Source organism: Cavia porcellus, unplaced genomic scaffold (genome assembly GCF_034190915.1).
Source record: "Cavia porcellus strain 051 isolate PalLab524CR breed Dunkin Hartley unplaced genomic scaffold, mCavPor4.1 scaffold_5, whole genome shotgun sequence".
In the NCBI taxonomy this organism is placed as follows: Eukaryota; Metazoa; Chordata; class Mammalia; order Rodentia; family Caviidae; genus Cavia; species Cavia porcellus.
In genome coordinates this window covers 56,559,646-56,581,662 of record NW_026947488.1, presented here as the reverse complement: position 1 = coordinate 56,581,662, position 22,017 = coordinate 56,559,646, and the positions used below count along the sequence as shown (strand labels likewise).

At 36.8% G+C, this 22,017-nt stretch overlaps 1 protein-coding gene across 4 annotated transcripts in view; it reads right to left on the bottom strand.

Moving 5' to 3' along the window:
- The window catches only part of Nek11 (NIMA related kinase 11), a 309,129-nt gene that overhangs the window by 98,971 nt on the left and 188,141 nt on the right, over positions 1 to 22,017 (bottom strand). For 3 of the 4 annotated variants that reach the window (XM_063248985.1, XM_063248986.1, XM_063248988.1), the window contains one exon: positions 16,290 to 16,386. The exons of the other annotated variant lie outside the window; for it this stretch is intronic. In XM_063248985.1, coding sequence (XP_063105055.1) covers positions 16,290 to 16,386 — 97 coding nt within the window. The remainder of the gene's footprint in view (positions 1 to 16,289; positions 16,387 to 22,017) is intronic. 4 annotated transcript variants of the gene reach the window in all.

Here is a 22,017-nt window from a genome sequence, read left to right as displayed (position 1 = left end):
TCTAAGCAGTACACGTGTTATTCTCGAAAACAGACCACATATTAGCTCACAGAACATATTCAACTGAATGCAAAAGAGTTGAAATTATCCCTTGCATGTTATCAGATCATAGCACTATGAAATTAGAAATTAATGATAAAAATACTGCAAAAATCCCACAGAAACATGGAAACTGAATAACATACTCTTGAGTAATCAGTGGGTCACAGGGGAAATTAAAGAGGAAATTAAACAATACCTACAAGGAAATGAAAATACAAATACAACCTACTGGAATCTGTGGGACGCAATGAAAGCCGTTCTCAGAGGAAAATTTATTGCACTGAGTCACCACATCAGGAAAACAGAACAAATACAGATAAATACCCTGATTTTACAACTCAAATATCTGGAAAAATAAGAGCAAGTCAAGCCCAAAGCCAAGAGAAGAGAGGAAATTATTTAAAAATCAGAGCAGAAATTAATGCAATAGAGACTAAGAAAATCCAAAGAATCAATGAATCAAAGAGCTGGTTCTTTGAAAGAATAAATAAAATTGATAAACCCCTAGCCAACCTTATTTTAAAAAGAGAAGAAAAAGCTCAAATTCATGTAATAAGAAGTGAAAAAGGTGAAATCACTACAGACTACAGAAATACAGAAGATCATCAATACCTATTTTGAAAACCTCTACTCTCATAGGTTTGATAACACAGAAGAAATAAACAGATTCCTAGAAACATATGAAGTACCAAAGCCAGGTCAAGAAGATGTAAAACTGCTGAATAACCCAATCTCTATTAATGAAATTGAAAACATTATTAAGTCCTTACCTACAAAGAAGAGTCCAGGCCCAGACGGATTCACTGCAGAATTCTAAAGAAGTACAACAAAGACTTATTGTCGACACTTCTCAAACTCTTCAGTGAAATTGAAAGGGAAGCAATCCTTCCTAAGTCATTCCTGGAAGCAAATATTACTCTAGTACCAAAACCTGAGAAAGATCCAACTAAAAAGAGAACTACAGCCCAATCTCCCTAATGAACACAGATGCAAAAATCCTCAATAAAATATTGGCAAATAGGATGCAGCAAATCATCAAGAAGATTATACACCATGACCAAGTGGGATTCATCCCAGGCATGCAGGGATGGTTCAACATATGTAAATCAATAAATGTAATCCACCATATCAATAAAGCCAAAAGTAAGAATCACATGATCATTTCTAAAGATGAGAAAAAGCTTTCGATAAGGTCCAACATTCATTCATGATAAGAACTTTACAGAAAATTGGAATAGATGGTATTTAACTCAATATAATAAAAGCTATCTACAACAAACCTACAGCCAGTATAATACTAAATGGCCAAAAACTGAAGGCCTTTAATTTAAAATCAGGCACAAGACAAGGATGTCCTTTATCACCACTCCTATATAATACAGTACTGGAAATACTATCCAGAGCAATTAGGCAAGAGAGAGAAATAAAAGGGGTAAAGATAGGAAAAGAAGAAGTTAAATTATCACTCTTTGCAGATAACATGATACTCTACATAGAAGACCCCTAAATTCCACTGACTCTTAGATATAATAAATAAATTCAGCAATGTAGCTGGGTACAAAATCAATACTCAAAAATCAATAGCATTCCTATATACCACAACAAGATTATAAAGAAATAAGAGAAGCCACACCCTTCACACTAGCAACCAAAAAAATGAAATATTTAGGAATTACTCTTTCAAAAGAAGCAAAAGACCAATACAGGGAAAATTATAGTACACTGAAAAAAGAAAGTGATGGTGATCTCAGAAAATGGAAAGACATCACTTGCTCATGGGATAGGAAGAATATATATTGTGAAAATGACCATTCTCCCAATACTGTTATACAGATTCAATGCAATTCCAATAAAAAATACCATCAATATACCTCATAGATTTAGAGAAATCACTCCTAAAATTCTTCTGGAGTGAGAAGAGATCTACAATAGCAAAGACAGTTTAAGCAACAAAGGTAAGGCAGGAGGCATCACAGTTGCTGACTTGAAGTTATACTACAAAACAACAGAAGTAAAATACACATGATACTGGAATCAAAACTGAGCTAAAGATCAATGGAATAGATTAGAAGATAAAACCACAACTACAAACACACTCAATCACCTTATCTTTGATAAAGGAGCCAAACAGATTCACTGGAAGAACAACAGTCTCTTTAATAAGTCGTATTGGAAAAACTGGCTCTCCATATGCCGAAAACTAAAACTAGACCCATGCCTATCACCGTGTACTAAATTTAAATCTAAATGGATCAAAGATCTGAATATTAAAACAGAAACACTAAATCTATTGGAAGACAAATTTGGTAGAAACCTTGAAGACATAGGATAGGTAGAGAATTCATGAATAGGATACAAACCGCATGGGAAATACTTCCCAGAATCAATAAATCAGATCACATCTTATTAAAAAGTTTCTGCATGTCAAAAGAAATCTCCAGCATAGTGAAAAGAAAATCCACAAACTGGGAAAAAAATCTTAGTGAACTGCCCCTCAGACAAAGGACGTCTGTGTAAAACATATAAAGAATTTTTTAAAATCGGACCCCAAAAATTCAAAGATCCAATCCAAAAATGGGCATCTGAGATGAATACACACTTCTCAGAGGAAAAACTACAAATGGGAAATAAATACATGAAAAAATGTTCATCATCATTACTCATTAGAAAATTGCAAATTAAAACCACACTGAGATTTCATCTCACTCCTGAAAGAACGGCCCAGATCAAGAAAACCAGCAACAACAAATGCTGGGAGAGGCTGTGGGGAAAAAGGAATTCTCCTGCATTTTGGTGGGAGTGTAGACTGGTGCAACCATTGTGGAGGTCAGTCTGGAGATTCCTCAAAAAGCTGGGATTGGAAGTCCCATTTGTTCTAGCTATTCCACTTCTAGGCATATTCCCAGAAGAACTGAAAGCATCATACCACAGTGATATATGTGCACCCATGTTTATAGCAGCACAATTTGTAATCACCAGATCTTGGAAACAACCCAAGTGTCCATCAACTGAGGAATGGATTAAAAAGTTGTGGTACTTTTATACAATGGAGTACGACTCAGCAATAAAGAATGATCATATTGAGATATTTATAAATAAATGGGCTCAGCTTGAGACTATATCCATAAGTGAAATAAATCAAACTCATATGTATAAATACCAAATATTTTCCCTATTGTAAGAAATGATTCAAATATATAAAAGTATGTGGTAATCTTGATCCCCCATTATGTGGCTTTGAAGTCTTATAAAGTTTTCACTCATTAATTAAAATAGCTTTATTCTGCTATGTTTGATTTTATTGCCTGTGATGATATGAATAGCTATTTTGAAGAAAACAAGACATCATAATAGCTAGTACTGATTTAATATCATCTTGTTTTGAAGTCCTATCAAACTGTTAATCTTCTGTCTCCATTGGTTTTATCATGTTGTATCTTACTGGATTTTATTATATGTGATAGAATAAACAAAAATTTTTATAGGCAAAGAGATAATATAGAAACCATTGTTCGTTTTCCGTTAGCTAGTTCTAAATACCCTGTAATACTTTCATCCTCTTGAATGGTTTCACACTGCCTTGATATATTTGAAGCCATAGTATACGAAGTTATATTCAAATATTTCAAGGAAAGAGATACTATGGTAACTTGTATTAAGTCGGATTATCTGGTGGTGAAGCACTAGGTTTCTGAAATTGTTATGCTTTGACATGTTTTGTTATGTTGTTATATCCTCTTTAATTCAACCTCCGTCTTTTTTAAAAAATAACTTATTTATTTATTTATTATTTATTGTTAATTTTTTGAAAAAATCAAAAAAATTAGCAGGATATAGTATAGTAACTTTTTGATTTCCTATTAACTTGGTTTGAAGCCCTTATTGCTCCCACCATATTGTTTTGACTGATTTTACTCTGTTCTGTTCTGTTTGATAGTATCAAGTTTGAGGATATAGGCAACTACTTTGAAGGCAATAAGATTGACTTTGACACCCATTCTGGTTTGACTATTATCTTCTTTTGAAGTCCTGTAATGTTTCCAATGTTTAGGTTTTATTGGTCTTGTTCTGTATTGTTTTGTTCAATTTTATTATACCTAATGATACAGGCAATTCTTTTTAGTGTAGCAAGAGGCATTATGGTACCATTGTTGATTACCTTGCATTCTGTTTTTATATCATGTGCTATGTCTATCCTTTGTTTTGACCGACTGCTTTTTTTTTTTTTTTTGGCCATATTTGGTTTTATTCTCTTCCAAAAAAAGTAAGAAGAACTATGGGAGTAATAAAACCCAAAATGTGTAAATGTTGTTATAAAAAATAGAGGGGAAAAAAAGTGCTCTAAAGGATACTACTGCAAGTATGTTTAGGTGTGTTAAGATAGATGACCATATTACTAAGTTTTGGTTGGATCACTGATCACAACTGTTTGCAGTCTCACTGTTTGAATGTCCACTTTGTATACTTTAATCCTGTAACTTGAACAACTATTTTTAAGATGACAATATGTAATCTTAGTGATTTCTTGCTGTTTTTTCAAATTCTGTATTACTTGTACCCTTATACTATTTTGTTTTTTTAAATAAAAAAAAGATCTGAGAAACATAAATTTCTTGAAAGTAAAATGGGAGAGAGGGGAAGTATAGAAAAACAAGATAGCCATGAGGTGACAGTTGTTGAGCTCATTGAACTGATGAGCCCATGAAGTTAATTATACTATTCTGAATAATTCTGTATATGCCTGTGACTTCCCAGGATTAAATATTTAAAATTTCAGAAGGGCACACAGCCTTGGTTATGTAGGACTCCATCAAAAATGTATAACCTGGATGTAATGATGAGGAAACACAAGGCAAACCCGAGATGAGAGACATTACAAAACAAGGAACATGTACTCTTCAGAAATGTCATCATCATGAAAGGCAAAGAATGATGGCAGAACTGTTCCTGAGCAAATGACAACAAAAAGACATAAGAATGGAGTGTCAACTTACTATCCTGGTTTGTATTCCAGATGAGCAAAACTACTGCTATCATGAGTACTATTCGGGCAATTGATAAAATTTGAACATGGATTGATGTATTAATCATCTCATATTACATAACTACTGTACTGTCATTTAATTTTTCACAATGAAAATCTGGCGCTTTCCTAACATTGGATCTTTCTGGGGACCTATGTCATTCACTGGTCTTCTGTGCAACCTGACAGCTGCCATTAACATGCCAAGCATGCAGCACATAACAGTAGCAAGCTTTCCTCTCCTTGCCTATGTCCTTAGTCTTAGAAATGGAGGAAACTCAACATGTTCAAACTCTGCAGCTTCAATTTCCTTCTCTTTCCTGAATGGTATACATCTTCATGACATGAGAGGGACAATATGTTATTCTTTTTAAAGAAGCAACTCTATCCACATTGGAGAAGCCCAAGCTGCACTGGTACATGGTAAAAAGTAAGCCAGAAAACATTTAGTCATATTCAGCCAAGCGACAAGAAAGGAACAATATACAAGGAATAAAATCACTAGAATCATACTGGTCAGTAATTTTGGCAAAGCTACTTTCATTTTAATTATTTAAAGTATTTACAATATGCTAAGAAATAAGACACTGTATACTTTTCAAAAGTAATGAAGTCTTAGATCAAAATCTGACATCATATTATTTACTTTTCAGAATAGCTGAGATCTAGTCCCAAAATGGTAGCGCAATGAGTTCCAGTAGCTCAGCTTTGTCAGAATAGTGTCTAGAGGCTGGAAGGTAACAGCTTGGAAGGAACCAAAGCGAGCGGTGCTTACCTGGGAACCATAAGGGAACTGACAGATGAGAAGAAAATAAGATTAAATGGTGCAGAAGAAATAGATCACACCCTCGAGCACAGACCAGGCAGTGCTGCCCACAGTGGATGCCTAACTATCAGCTGGGAGGAAAAGTGAAACTAACGTTTTTGCTCAGGGAAAACCAAAGAACCGTGCCAGGGCTGAAAGAATCACCTGGAAGCAGCAAGCAAAACGCGGGACACTGCTTCCACAGAGGCCTTTCACTATCAACAGTTAGTGAGTGACCTCAGTAAGGAGTCCACAGCGACAGCCATGGAGCAAGAGCTGGCAGGAATACTACTGTAAGAAAGGGCTAAATGTTTGAACCTGGGTCCCACAGCCCACTTGGTTGCTTCAACCTGTCAAGTTCCCAGAGTAGATGAGGAAAAGACAGTCACAGGAGATTGCTAGCGATTGGACAGCAGACTGGGGGAGTCCTGCGGAGAGGCAGTGGTCCCCAGTGGTCAGAGGCCTGGTTCAGCCTAACAGGACTGGAAGTTCACACTGGTGCTGTGTTCTCACTGTAAGCAGATTCCTACAGCCAGCACTGCTGTGGAGGCTGACCGTCACCTTAGACTTCCAGCGGGAACAGAGCCACATCTTGGTTTGAGCTCTCTGCTCCTTAACCGTGGGCTGAGGGAAGGGGCTATGCCTCTAAAATGATAGAAACTTTCCTTTAGTATGCTTTGTTTGATTGTATTATTTTTAATTTTTCACTGTTATTTTACTTTAAGGTTTTTTAAATTTATTTTCAGTCTTTGCTCTTTTCCTCCTTCTGTGCCTTTTCTCCACACTTTTCTTCCATTATTTTACCTTTTTTTCTTTTGGGAGCATGTCTGTGTACATGTGCTTCCCTTCGTCTTACTTTGTTTTCTCCCAATGTTGTTTATAGACAGCAATGGAATTCTCCCTTTTCCTTTTATATTCTTTCTACTTTACCTATATGTGTTTACTCAACTTTTTTCTCTTGTGTCTTATTCATTCTCAATTTATCTATTTTCTCTTCCCCCTTTTCATGGTCTCACTTTAACATTTTCTATAATATTTTTATCGGTCATAGAATCTTTTCCCATCCCCATTTTTCACTGCCAATTTTATAAGGTTTTCCCTGTTATCCCCTTCTAGGTATATAACATACCCTTACCATCATGAGGGCCCTTTCCCCTTTCTTATTTCCTCTTTCCTGTACCACAGAGCAGAGAACTTTTTTAAAAAGGGTTTTTTTTTTCCTTTTTTCTCTTCTTTCCATCTCTGACATTACCCAATTCCCAATTGGGCTTTAGATAACTGATTCTATGAAATTATTATTGCATATTATTTTTCATCATTAGAGGACATATAATTATTACATTTAGTACAATAACTGTGGGTCAAGACTTGAATTGTTAAGATGATTACACTATAATTATGTGTTTCTTTTCTAGGCTATAAGGAGACCCAGAACAGGGTCCCATAGGATGTTTTTCTCATCTAGCTATGATAGATACCAATATCCGGTATTAGCCTGTTACTGCTTGTTATGGTTGTGTCTAGATCTTCCCCAAAAGCCTGATGAGGTCATAGGTGGGGCTTTCTCAGAGGTGGCTGGATCTAGAAGGTGTGATCCTGGGATTAAGCATGTGTGATTACTAAATTGGCCCACTGATTAGTTTGGCAATCACCCCAAGCCAGGTATCCTCAGTAGACTAAAAGGGACAGAAAGCTGCTGTTGTCACTTGTTGCTATTTCTTGTTTGCTGTCTTCTCCCTGCCATAAGCTGTCTCTCCTCTGCAATGCCCCTCTGCCATGCTACCCTGCTTTAGAGCAAGCCAATTACAGGCTGAAAACTGTACAAACTCTAAGCTGAAATTAACCCTTCCTCCTTTAGCTTTCCACATTGGGTGTTTTGTCTCAGAAACGAGAAAAGTAACTAAGACACTGTTGCAGCTGATTTGATTGCGTAGGAATAAACCTGACTCAGCAAACAGTGTCATATCAGTATCTATCTGCTGAATCCACATTAGGGAGAGGGACAGCAAGAGTTTCTAATCCAAGAACTTGAAATGGATCAGATTCTGAAGAGGCCTGAAACCTGCAACCAGAAAGAAGTCCTGAATCTGAGTTAGCTTCAGTATTACAGTGAAGAGTTCAAAGGAGCCACTGCGGTGTGTGCACTCAGGCTCTGCCAGAGAGGCTACGTGGGAATCACATATGCAAGGTCTCATTGGCATAATTAATCTGTCTTCCTATAGCTAGTAATGTAAAGTTATGTTCTTTTATGGTGTTTATTAGGTTATTAATTTTGTGTATTCTTTCATTGGCTCTGATTTAATAGAAGTCAACGTTCCCTCCTTTGTCTCAGCTCTCTAATTTCTTCAACCCAAACCCCCAAGACAATATTATTAACATATGTCTTTATTCCTTTTCCAAACATCTAAATTCCTAGTGTTTTAATTTCCCCATACTTAGCTCCCTCACAGCCACTCCATCTTCTAGTATTATTATTTGATTATCTCCCTTTAGCTCTTTCATATCTAAGTTATTGTCCACCCCACCAGCAAGATCTGACAACCAAATAGCTTTCCTCCATCACAAAGTAAACCCCCTTCTTCTCGTATCTTACCCTTGCTCCCACAAAACAGCCTCTGAAAATTCTCAATACTAAGCTTTCAACTCAACTAAAAGTACTCCAGTCACAGACCCCACATCAACCTTTTCTTCTCATCCACCACTATTCATCCCTTCAGACCTCCCTTGGTGTCTATACTCCTCATCCAACCACCGCTCATTCTCCTACCCACCCCAGCTCTCTCACTGCAGAACCACCACAAATAATAAACTGTCATAGTGTGCACATAAAATAGACAAAGCAGGAGGAGTACCTGCAAGAGCTATCATATGGAACTGTTGGAAGACTGAATCTGTGAATACTGTTATAACCAGAAGTAAGTCTTTCAGAAAAGCATATAGGCAAACTTAAAATCTCATAAAATAAATAACAGAAGGAGTGAAAACAAGCACTGAACATACAAAGCTGAAAATTACTAAAAGGGAGGTGACATTCTACTAGAATCTCCATATCTCAAACTTTTCTCACTTGTCTAGTCCCAAACCTGCAGAAGGGAAAAAGAAGGTATCTGTATAGATGATATAGATATAGATATAGATATAGATATAGATATAGATATCTAGATATAGATATAGATAGATAAAAAACTGATGAGCTAACTAAAGTAGTTCAAAATTTGAACAATAGATTCAGCAAGAATATGGAATCCTTAAAAAGATGTCAGACAAATATCTGAAACAAAACATTGTATAAAATCCACACATTGCAGAAATGATCACTGTGAAGACAGAGTATCAGGTATTGAGCACAAATGGTAAATTATGATAAAGAGCTCAAAGAAGGCAAAAATAAAATTATAACAAGAGAAGACTATCCAGCAGCTACTAGATGACAAGAAAACCAACCTAAGACTAATTGGATTAGAGGGAAAAGACAGAGGATAGCACAGATGGATTCACTCACATGCTTACAGAAATCATGGAAGAAAATTTCCCAAGTATAAGAAAATAGTTTAAGATATAAGTAAGTGATGTTTATAGAATACCAAACAGTTATGATGAAAACAATAAACTGTCCAAAAATATGTCCTTATTAAATTACCAGATATGTAGAAAAACAACCCAGAATTTTAAAAGCAAGGGGAAAACAAATTAGAATCATAGCAGATATCTCAACCTAAAAACCCTAATGGCCAGAAAACTTTGGAGTGAAGTATTTCAAGTCCTAAGAGCAAATAACTTTGAACCCAGATTAATTTACTCAGTAAAGTTATACTTCAAATTAGATAGAGAAGTAAGGTATTTCCATGAACAACATTTCATATACCAGAATCTCCAAAACAAACAGGGGCTGCAATTCTAATATGAAACATTAAAACTAAATAGAAAAGACAAAGAAGGTCACTACATACTAGTTAAGGGAACAATCCAGCAAAAAGAGATAACATTGATAAGCATATATGTACCAAACACTGGAGTATTTATCTTTACAAAACAAAAAACTGACATTAAAAGATCAAACAAATACTAACACAGTCATAGTAGGCGATTTTAACACACCATTTTGCCAAGAAATAGATCAACTAAACTACAAATAAACAAGAAATTTCATAGCTAAACCATAGGATATAATGAATATATGTAGAGTATTCCACCCCTCTACAACACTACACATTCTTTCCAGCAGCAAGTGGTACTTTTCCAAAATAGATCACATGCTAGTCCACAAAGTCTGCTTAACTAAATGTAAACTAATAGAGATTAGTCCATGCTTACTATCAGACCACTTTGTAATGAAAATAGAAATCAATGACTATATATTTTAGAAAAGACAAAAGCTCCTGGACATGAATGTTGTTTTTCCCCTTTTAATTTTTAATCTATTTTTAGTCTAATTTTGGGCCAGATGATTTTCTTGAATGTAACAGATGAATGGATTCTGTTTTTTGATCCAGTCTGCAAATCTATACCTTAAATATATAACAATATAGTCCTTAGACAACCTATGGGTCACGGGGAAGTTTAAAAATTCTGAAAGATATTGACAATGATTGTACAATTTTTCAAAATGTCTAGGACTCTGTGAACGCAGTTCTAAGAGGAAAACTCACTGTAATAAATGCTCACATTAGGATAACACAGAAAGCTCAAATAGACAATCTTATGAGAAATCATAAGATCCTTGAGAAACAGCAACAAACCATCCCTAAAGTGAAATTAAGCAGAAAAATTAAAATTATGAGAGCACAGAAATCAGCAAAACTGAAATTTTACCCAAAAAAAATCAATGAGTTGAAGAGCTGGTTCTTTAAAAAATAAATGAAATAGAAAATATCATAGCCCAACTTACCAAGAGAAAAAAGATTCACATCAATGTAATTAGAAATGAAAAATAAAAAGCTAAAATTACAACAGACATGGTGGAAATTAAGAAGACTGTAATAACTACTTTGAAAAATTATATTCCAACAAATTTTCAGGTTTTAAAGAAATGTACAGATTCTAAGACATCTACAACCTACCAAAACTAACCCAAGAAGACATAAATATGCCTAAAAACCCAGTAATAAGCAGTGAAATTGACACAATAATAATCAATAAATGGAATTTTATCAGACTAAAAGCATCTTGCATCAAAAGAATCAGGAGAGTGAAGACACAACCTATAGAACTGGAAAAAATTTTGACAGCTACTTCTCAGAAAGAGATTAATATTTGGAATAACAAAGAACTTTAAAAAAAAACTAAAGATCCAGGCAAGACATAGGCAAGAGAAATGGACAGATACTTCACAGAGAGAGAACTACAAATGGTCAATAAATATATGAAAAATGTTCAACATCTCTGATCATTAGAGAAATACAAAATAAAACAATACTAAGTTTGCATCCTATTCCAGAAAGAATGTGAATCATTGAGAAATCAAATCATAATAAATGTTGGCAAGGCTGTGCGGAAAAGGGAACATTCCTTCATCATCGGTGGGAATATAAACTAGTACAATCATTATGGAAATCGTATGGAGAATTCTCAAAGAACTGAAATTAGAAATTCCATATAATCCAGCTATTCCCCTTCTAGATATCTTCCCCAAAGAACGTAAAACATCATGCTACAGTGATACATGCATATCCATGTTTATAGCAGCACAGTTCAAAATAGCTAAGTCCTGAAAACAGCTTGTGTACCCATCAATAGCCGATTGGACAAAGCTATGATATCTATATACATAAAGGAATACTACTTGGCTACAAAGAAAGATAAATTCAAGACATTTGTAAGAAAATGGATGTACCTGTAAAATATAATGTTCAGTGAAATACACCAGACACACACACATACGCACACACACACACTTAAACACCATATGGTATCTCTCATTTGATTGGGGCAAAGTACAAGAAAAGAAAGTAATAAGGATGAATAGAAGAGGATGAGGAGATTGAGCTCTTGCAACAGGGAAGTGATCCAAGAAATGCAAGAGGTACAGTGAAAGAGAAGGGGAAATAAGTGGAATACAGATATGCTGTGTGCAGGAATCTAATAACCTCAATTAATGTAACATTATATGACACAACATGAGCTAAGATTCATGTCAACAATAATGCAAGTGGGACAGAGGAATTGGACAGCAGGGTGGGGAGGAGAAGGAGATTATAAAAGAAAAGGCTGTGGTCTGTACAGGTAACCACTCCTCAAAATGATCACAAAGAGCACGAACTGCAAACATATGCTAATAAAATAAAAACATTTAAAAGAATGAAATAATTGAGCCAAATTTTCTCTAAAGATTATCAACTGGAAGATGTTTAAATCCTTGTAGGTCATCTCTTCCTAGCAAGGAGAAGTGGCGGTAGGTGGAGATGAGAAAGATTAGCTTCAACTCCTTAACTTCCAATTCTTGAGATTCACTGGATGCTATGGTAACTGTATTGCTGGATGACCACTCAGACAGTACAGGCAGGATTTGAAAACAATAAGTATCTGGATGTATTACAGCAGCTTTAGGTTCAGAATAATTTTCAGCATCTTTTCTTTTTTGACTCAGTTCAATAGCCCGGATGGTGACATGCTGTGTTGTAAGACTAACATAAATATAAATCAATTGAAAAACAATTCTTGCCAAACTTATCTCACTATTCGATCAGTATCAATACAGGCAGTAGATTTTTAAGAGAAATCTCTTAATTGGAATATTTGTGGTTGAGGCTGTAAAGTACGTGGCCCATAGGCCTAATTTGACCCACCACCTGTTTTTGTACATTCTGAAACTAAGAGCTTCTACATTTTTAATTGCCTCAGGGTGGGAGGAAGAGGTTGTGGCAGAGCACTTGCCTGGCATGGATGAGGCTCTCCCTCCAGAATCACCAAAAAGGAAAAAACTGAAAGAATTATACATTGAGATGCCTGAATATTATATGAAATTCACATTTTAACCTCAAAATGAAGCTTTTTTAAAAAGCACACCCATGTTCATGTATTTCCATATCACTTTCGGATGCCTTTGTGTTACAACAGAGATGAGTAATTATAACAAACTGCAGGACTGCAGCACCTAACATATTTACACCATTTACTCCTTTACATGGAAACGTTGCCACCCCCTTATTAAGGGACGTGGATTGTACACGAAATGTTAGATCAGGAAAACCGATATTGCTTCCTTGCCAAGAAATCTACAGCAGCTGCTTTTGATGGAGATTCAGGCTTTTTCCACTGAGTTATTCTCACTGCTGTATGTAGGAAGCCAGCTGTAGTTTTATGGAGACCAAGTGGCTGAATGTTTGTGTCCCCAGAAATGCATGCTACAACTTAACCCCCAGTGTCACAGGGGGCTAGGAGCTGATTAAGTCATTGGGTTCCGGCCTGATTAGTGGGTTTACTGACTTTTCTAAAGGGCAGGAAAGAACTAGCTAAAACCATTTTGTCCCTTTATCCCTGTCACACAAGAACAGCATTTAAGGTCCCGTCATAGAAACTGACCCCTTGTCAGGCAGCAACTCAGCTAGCATCTGGATCTTTGATTTCCCAGCATCTCTTGCTGTTTGAAATACATTTACACTGTTTGAGAATTATTCAGTTTTGAGTGTTTTGTTATAGCAGCACAGAAGGACTAAGCATTTGGTACCAAGAAGCAAAGTGTTACTGTAACAGATACCTAGAAATGAGGGTGCAGCTTTGGACCTGCATAGTAGGTAGATGCTGGACTGCAAAACCTTATTCTAGTAAGAGTTCAAAAGAAAAGTGTTGTACATTGTATTTTGATGTCCCCCACATAGCCTCATGTGGTCATAAGTGGGGCTGTTTTAGAAGTGTCTGGCTTTAGAGTGTGTGATTGATTCATGGTGCAATGCTGGGGTTATGAGTGTGAGTGCTATACCCGTCCTAGGATAGGTAGCCTGGGTACAACGTAAGGGACAAAAAGAGGCTCACTGCTAGTAACTTATAGTTGGTTGTTTGACACTTGATTTTGATATTTACGCCTGCCATGAACTATTTATGAATGATTTCTCCTCCACAATGCCTGACTATATGGAGTTAGCTGCTGTGGAATGGAACCTCCTCAAACTGTAAGCCAAATATACCTTCCCTCTTTTAACTTTGAGTATCAGGGATTTTGTCTAGGCAACAAGAAAACTAAGACAAAAAGGAAAGGTAGACATTATCTAATTGGCCACTAACAGAATATTGGTAGAAATGCAAACAGTAAAGACTATTCTGAAGCACTCTTAAGGGAACATAAGAAAGTATTATTTGAAACTTTACCCGTCTTATTTATTAAAAGGGCAAAGAACTTGGCTGGACTGTGTCCGTGTCCCAGTGCATTTTGGTAAGCAGAACGTGCTAATAATAAATGAAGATAGCTGCAAGAAGAAATTTCTAAGCAAAGTACTTCCATGTGCTCCATGGCTTCTTCTACTGCTTATAGTAAAATGTGATGAGAGAAATGAATTAAAGGTGGAATTTGTAATCAACATGGAAGCAGACCTTAAAGATCTGGAAAATTCTCAATTTAGCTATGTAAAGAATAAAAATATATGCTAAGCGTATGGATAAACAAATGTTGAGTAAGATTTTTACAGTAAAAGGAAGCCAGTGCTATTCACTAAGAGAAGAAAGAAATGACCCTGAAGACACTTGAGAGATCTTTGAGGCTGCTACTGTAACGCAGCCCTGCAGTGCCTGGGTCTCAAGCATAGAAAGATTTCCAGAGAGAGGCCAGGCACCATAAGTCTTGGAATTTGCCACTCGGCACTGGGTCAAATTTCTGCTCCACACATTTGGGACAGTACACTTCGCTCACTCCAGTGTGGCTTAGAGATCCAGGAGAGTTAAGGTCACTGCTCCGGAAGACACACATGATAAAGCTCAGCAGCATTTGCAAGATGCCAACTCTGCAGGTGCACAGAGTGCAAGCGGTTGGAGGGCCTTGGGCCTAGGCAGAGGACTGCCACAGAGGCAGGACTTCCACAGAGATTCCCTCTAAGACAATGCCTACCAAAACTGTGGGAGCAGGGTCACTTCTGAGACCCTGGGCCTATAGAGCCTCCAGCAACGCCAGCCTGGCAAAACTGAAGGTATGAAACTCTCTCCTAGGAGAGCTGTGGCACTGATGCACCAAGCAAAGCTGTGGGGATGAGGCTGCCCAGAGTCTTGGAGGCCCAACTCCCACCCCACCATGCTCGGAAGATAGGACATGCAGCACAAGATTGTTCTCAAGTCTCAGAATTTAATTTTGTTTGCCTTGTTGGGGTTTAAACTTATCTGGGACTGGTTACCTCTTTTTCTTTCCTAATGCTCCCTTTTGGAATGAGAATATCTATCCTGAACCTGAGCTACCACTGTATTTTGGAAGCACATGACTTCTTTCATTGCAAAGTCACAAAGATATAGGGGACTGAGGATAAGTCACAGCCCTGAGTCTTACCCACATCTGATTTAGAAGATATGCAGATGAGATTTTAGAATTTAGACTTGAGTTAATGCTGAGATGCATTAAAACTTTGGGGGATACTGGAGTGGAATGTATGTATTCTATATGTGAAAAGAATATGAATTTGGGGTTTAGGGGTAGAGTGTTATGATTTGAATATATATGTCCCTCTAAAATTCATATGTTGAAATGATGTACTGGAATATTTTTTCTCTCTTTTTCATGTTTGCTTTTGTTTCTTGAGAGAGGGTCTTGCTATGTGGTGCTTATTGGCCATGAACTCATTATGCACTCTAGGCTGGCCTCCAACTCATAGAGATCCTCCTGATTCAGCCTCCTGAGTGCCAGGATTACAGGTATGGGTCACCATTCTAGGCAAATTGCAATGGGTTTAAGAGGTGAGGCCTTTAGGTGATTGGGTGGTGTGGGCTTCTACTTCATGAATGGGATTAAGGTCCTTATAAAAGGGGCTTTGCGCTGGATGCAGGTATGCATATCTGTAATCCCAGCTACTTGGAAGGCCAAGAAAGGAGTACTACAAATATGAGGTCATCTTGGGCATCTTAAGGAGATTTTGTCTCAAAACTCAAAACACTAGGGGCATAGCTCAGTGTTCTCCAGGGCCAGTCCCTAGTACTGGAAAAAAGAAGTTACATTCTGTTTAGCCCCCTTTGCCTATCTGCCTGCTACCATGTGAGGATACAGCAACAAGGTACCATTTAGAAAGCAAAGCCATTGCCATGCTTGAAAACTGCTTGAGATACAATTTTTTACTTCCCAGCCGCCAGTGCTATGAGAAATATAATTATGCTCTTTATAAATTACCTGGATTCGGGCATTTTGTTATAACAACTCAAAGGGACTAAAAGCACCACACAATTTGATCATGCGCTTAGTCAGAATGTTTTAGCACTGGAGCCTGCTAGGGTCAGGGACGTGCCACTCACTCCCTCATATGCTTCATCTTGGTCCTGGCCATCACACTGTTGAAAATGGTTGGTCCTGGGGATATGTCTGCAGTCACACTGGTCACGGTCCTCGTATCTGAAAATTAATTAATGCACAAACTTTATTGACTTCAACTGCCCTGCAAACTCAAGGTGACATCAAAGGCAACCAGAAAGCAAATGCTAATCCACCTTTGCTAGGAGCAATGCTTCATTAATTGAATTAATTACACAAGTTCCACTCTAACACGCATATTAAGGAGATTTATTCCAAATGATAAGATTATTTACAGTTTCAATATGCACCAAAAATTCTAGGCCTAAATCTCTCTAAAAGGATTATTTAAACAGAACATTATTATTTAAGAGATAAGTTTTTTTTGTGCTAGAAAACTCAGGAAAATTAATCTACAGACAAGTGAACATTCCTGGGGAATCTTTGGTTATTCTCTTTAGCAGACATAAAGATCTGTTTAAGTGACAGGGAACCCTTTCTAATAAGTTTGATTTTCTTTTTATCTTAATTTATTTTAGTTTTTGGCAGTATAAAGTAGGGTTCTTTTAGTTTTGGGTGATATAAAGTAGGGGGTCATCTGTAGCTTTCAACTCTAGCAGAACAGAGTAGAAGGCCAAAGTTGGGATCAGGAGGTAAAGAGCTGTTAATGCAAGCTGAAATATTACTAAATCTGTTCAAAGAGCTACAGCTTTTCCCCTGGAGACTCTTGATAAGCAGGCTGCAAATGAATGAAAACAGTCCACAAACTGAAAAACACCACTTCCCACTGAGGAGCTAAACCTGGATCATTATTGAAGGTGAGGGGCTGTATCGTCCACAGAGCTGGGCTGGCAGTTCAGCCTTGGGGGAGGTAGCTCTGCCTCCTTTCCAAGTGCCTCCCACCTTGTCAGTGTAGACTCTGCACAGGTAACATTCATTTCTGAAGTATATCTATGAAGTCTGATGGCAGAGGAGGGACCTCTGTTATGAAATTCCTGCTTGTTTCAGTGGATCTCATATAACACATGGCTATCTGACATTAAACAAGGAAGTGAAGCCTAGTCCTCAGATTTGATATCAGAAAAGCTTTTTATTTCTTACATTTTAAGTGTGAAAAATACAAAAGCAAATTCTAATACTTTCCACATATGCCCTCCTTTCGAATAACCTTTTAGGGCAGCTCACCTTCAATTTCTTTCTCTCACAGATATCACTGAGATGAATATGATCCTGCTTAACTTTGTAAAAATTTCTGGTCTCTCTTCAGGGTGCATCCCTAAATCCAAAATCACTGGACCAATGGGTATGAACTTGAACTAGGGCATATTACAGTTAGTTAAATCAGTAACCTGTCCTCCCTAGTAGATGGCCAGCTGTACCTCCAATGTTAAAGACACAAGTGCCCACTACTGCCTGCTCCTTTTTCTCCACTCCTGAGGAGAAAACCTTCCTCAACCTTCACAAAAGCCTATAGTCTGCTCTGCTTTTCCCATGTGCTCTGGCCAGAGAGCCATTTTCTCCTAGGAGAGTCTTGGGATGGGGAGGAAGATGGGTTAGGGGTTCGTTTCATAGTCACATTGCTACAATCAACTTGCCTACAACCTGAAAAGTTACTAAAACAAGAAGTATACCATGTCAAAAAACAAAACAAAACAAAACAAAAAAAACCCTACAAGCTCAGAAACCAGTTCTATCAAGAATAAAAGGTAAGTGCTGCATTTCCATCTCCAGAGAGAGGTCCTAAAGGCTTATGCAAATAAAGGTCAAAGCAGTTTCCAGGAGATCTGCAGGTTATTTTAAGCTGGCCACTGTTCCCATCAATAAGGCTCTCAGTACCACTAGGAAAAGTGCTAAATCTTGAGACCAATGGTAGAGACCAGGGTTATAATTTCAAGTAACAGAGTTAGTGAAGCTTAGTGTTCAGAGCAGCTCCTTTTTCAGTGTGACCTATTGTCCAGCTTCTTGTCTTCTCCATCCCACCTAATATGAACACTGGTTGTTCTGTGTCAAAGAGAAAGAAATCCCACTTAGCAATCATGATGAAAACAATTGGGTGTGGAACCACAGACGCCATCTGATTGGTCACTGAATCCCATAGGGTATTCTATACCATTGCTTCTCAGACTTTAATGCAGTAGGGATCATGCTGGGATATTGTTCAAAGGCATAATCTGAATTAGTAGGTTAGCCAGGACCTCAGATTCTGTGCTTCTCCAATCTACTCCCCACTCTCTTCCCTTTCCTGAGTCCCATCCTTCAGTGGTTCAACCACCCACACCCCCTGCCTTTTCACCCTATGTTCTAGAATCTCCCAGATTCACAAGGTTAGTTGTAGCTCAGTCCTTGGATCCACTGTCTTTCACAAACTTGATTTCTATGCAAACTCATTCTAATTCATCATTAACAACAATAAAAGTGACAAACACCATGTCAAAAGCAATAATGGCTAAACTGGACCCTGTGCTACATCAGGCCCTGTGCTAAATAAACATCTTAACTGCATCATCCTGTGCACATTTTAAATGAGAAAAGTATGTTATTGAGGCATTAAGGAATTTGCCATAGGGCCCATAGGTTGCATAGCTGAAACTTGAAACTGGGCTTTTATTTTATTCTACAGTTTGCTGCCTGTTCTATACTTCCCAGCTCAGAGCACTCAGGGGATGCCCACTCTGCTGACCTCTAAGTTGGTGTTAGCCGAGGGACCACTGCCATGTGTTGCTTTCTAATGCTCTTGGTGATCAGTGTCAATCTCTCCCTCTACTCCCCTACGTTTTCCAACAAGTTGGTAAGCTCTTTGAGTATAGGGACTGCGTCCTAGTCAACTCTTAAATACTTTTAAATCAATTTTTAAAGCAGTATTATGTATGTCTGTAATGTAAAATCATCACTACTATCTCTAGAGTCTTCATTATCTCAATTTCAGAAACTGTCTGGCCATTAAACAATAATTCTTCATCACTCCTCCCTACAGCCCCTGGTAGTTTCAGAGTTACTTTCTGACCCTGAATTTGGCCGTTCAAGTACCTCATATAAGAAGAATTATATATGTCTTTTTGTGTCTGCTAAATCTAAATCACGCATTGAACTTCCTTCTTAAGGGTGAATAAATGCTTATATGGCATTGTGCTTATCCATTTATCAATTGATAGACACCTGGGTTACTTCTAATTTTCAGCTATTACCAAAAAATGCTGCAATAAACATTAGCATACAGCTATTTTTTTTTTTTGAGTTCTTGTTTTCTACTTTTTGAGTATGTATCTAAGCATGCAATTTGGGGTTATATAACACTTCTATGTTTAGCTGAATAAAGAACAAACTGTTCCATGCTGCTGCTGAAGCATTTTATATTCCCAACATGCATGCACAAGGATTCTTTACATCCAAGCCAATGCAATTTTGTTTTTGTTTGTTTTCAGTATCTGTTCTAGTAGGTATGGCATCTTATCTCACTGTGGTTTTGATTTTGATTTCCACGATGACTAATGTCAAGTATCTTTGGCCATTTTTGTATCTTCTTTGGAGAAATGTCTAAATCTTTCACTTATTTTTTTATTTTGAAGATAGTAAAATACAACAAAACAAGACAGAACAAAGTCAACTGAGACAACGCAGTGAAATTGGTACAGAACTTCAGAACAGGATACCAGGATAACAGTAATAGGTACCATAGTATGTCTCGTAATCTTCACACTAGTTGTCCATTCCATCAGATATAGAAAAATCAAAGCAAAACCAGAACATTATAAAACCTATCAAAACAGAATATTGAATAGAGCAAAACAATTAATCAGAACAAACCAAAACAGTGAGAATAATATTGGCCTTCAAAGAGAAGATAGGAAATCCCCCATATTTGCTATATTGCATACTGTCATCCCCCAAGAGATGCTCAGACCTCTGATCCCAGGTCAGTATAATCAACCCAACAATACAAGCATTTAGTTGCTTTATGTGCCTTAGTTGCTATCAACTCTGGCTGTACTCAACACCATCCAGTTGCTAACCAGGGCAGCAGGGCATGGGATGTTTGATTCTCAGCCCCCACACTGGGAGGCTCACAGGAGACACTGACTTGCTCTCTCCCTGGCATGCCTGCTGCTGCTCTTGCTTTCTTGCTCAGCCCCCCAAATTCACTTTTTTACCTATTTTTAAATGGAGCTGTTGGGTTTTATGTTATTGAGTTGTAGGAATTCTTTTTATATTCTTATCAGAGATGTGATTCACGCATACTTTTTTCATGTTCATCTTTGTATCTCCAAAGCTTAGATCAACACAAAAGCATATATTTGATTAAATTTATGCTTCAGTATTTTGATGCTACTGAAAATGGAACTGTTTTCTTAATTTAAGTTTTTAAAAGTTTGCTGTTAGTATTTAAAAATAAAATTTACTTTTGGCATGCTGATTTTGTATCCTAAAGAATGCTAAGCTTGTTTATTAAGTTCAATAGATTTTTAGGAATTTCTTCAGGATATTTTATATATCTGGATATTTATATATAGTTTTTTTCTTAGCAATTTCTTCAGGATTATATATATATATATATATATATATATATATATATGCAAATAAAGTAATTTTTACGTATTACTTTACAATCTAGATTCACTTTCTTGCCTAACATCTATAGCTAGTCCTTTTAGAAGAATTTTAAATACAAGATGCAAAGGAAGACATTCTTTTTTCTATGGGAAAAACCATTCACACACCATTAAGTATGAATTAGCACTGGAATTTTTTAATAGATGCTCTTTATCAGGTTTAAGAAGTTCCTATCTATTCCTAGTTTGTTGAATGTTTGTACCAGGAAAAGGTGTTGAGTTATTTCTCAAGTATTTTTTCTCTATTGAGATTCTCTATAGTTTCTGTCTTTTATTTTATTAATATAGCATATTAAAGTAATTGATTTTCTGACGTTAAAGCAGTCTCCTAGTCCTGGAACAAATCTCACCTGGTCAATATGATCCTTTCTATCTTCCTAGGTTGTATTTTATTGTGTATTTTTACCTATATATTTTCACAATGGATATTGGTTTATTTAATTTTTTTGTGATGTGTTTATCTGGTTTTGATGTTGGGGAATTAACACTAGTGTCATAAAATGAGTTGTGGAGGGAGTCCCCCTTTATATTTTTTTGAGAACAGTTTATGAAGGCTTGAAATTAACTCTTCTTTGAATATCTGGTAGAATTCACCAGAAGGGCCTGAACCCTGGGTTTTTCTTTGTCAGAATCTTTTAAGTTACTAATTTGACCATTACTCAGGATTTGCCTAGTCAGATTTTCTGTTTCATCCGATGTCAGTTTCAGTGATTTGTGCATTTTTAGAGAAGCGTCTACTTCATCTAAGGTATCTGACTTGTTAGTATGTTGTTGTTCTTAGTAAACCCTTATTCTCTTTATCTCTTTTAGTGTTGGTTGTAATGTCCTCCTTTTCACTCCTGAATCATTGCATTTTCTCTCTTATTTTCTTGGTCAAGAAAGCTAAAATTTGTTAATTTTGTTGATCTTTATCAGAGAACCAATTTTTGGTTCCCTGATTCCTCTATTCTTTTTTTTCAATTTATTCCTGTCTAGTCTTTATTATATCCTCCCTTCTGCTTGCTTCAGATTGTCTTCGCTCACCTTGGTTTTAGTTTCTTGAGATATATATTTTATCAGCTCAGTGGCTGGGAGTTAAAAGTCAGAGACGATGTAAATAGTAGGAATGATCCTTTACTCATAAAAA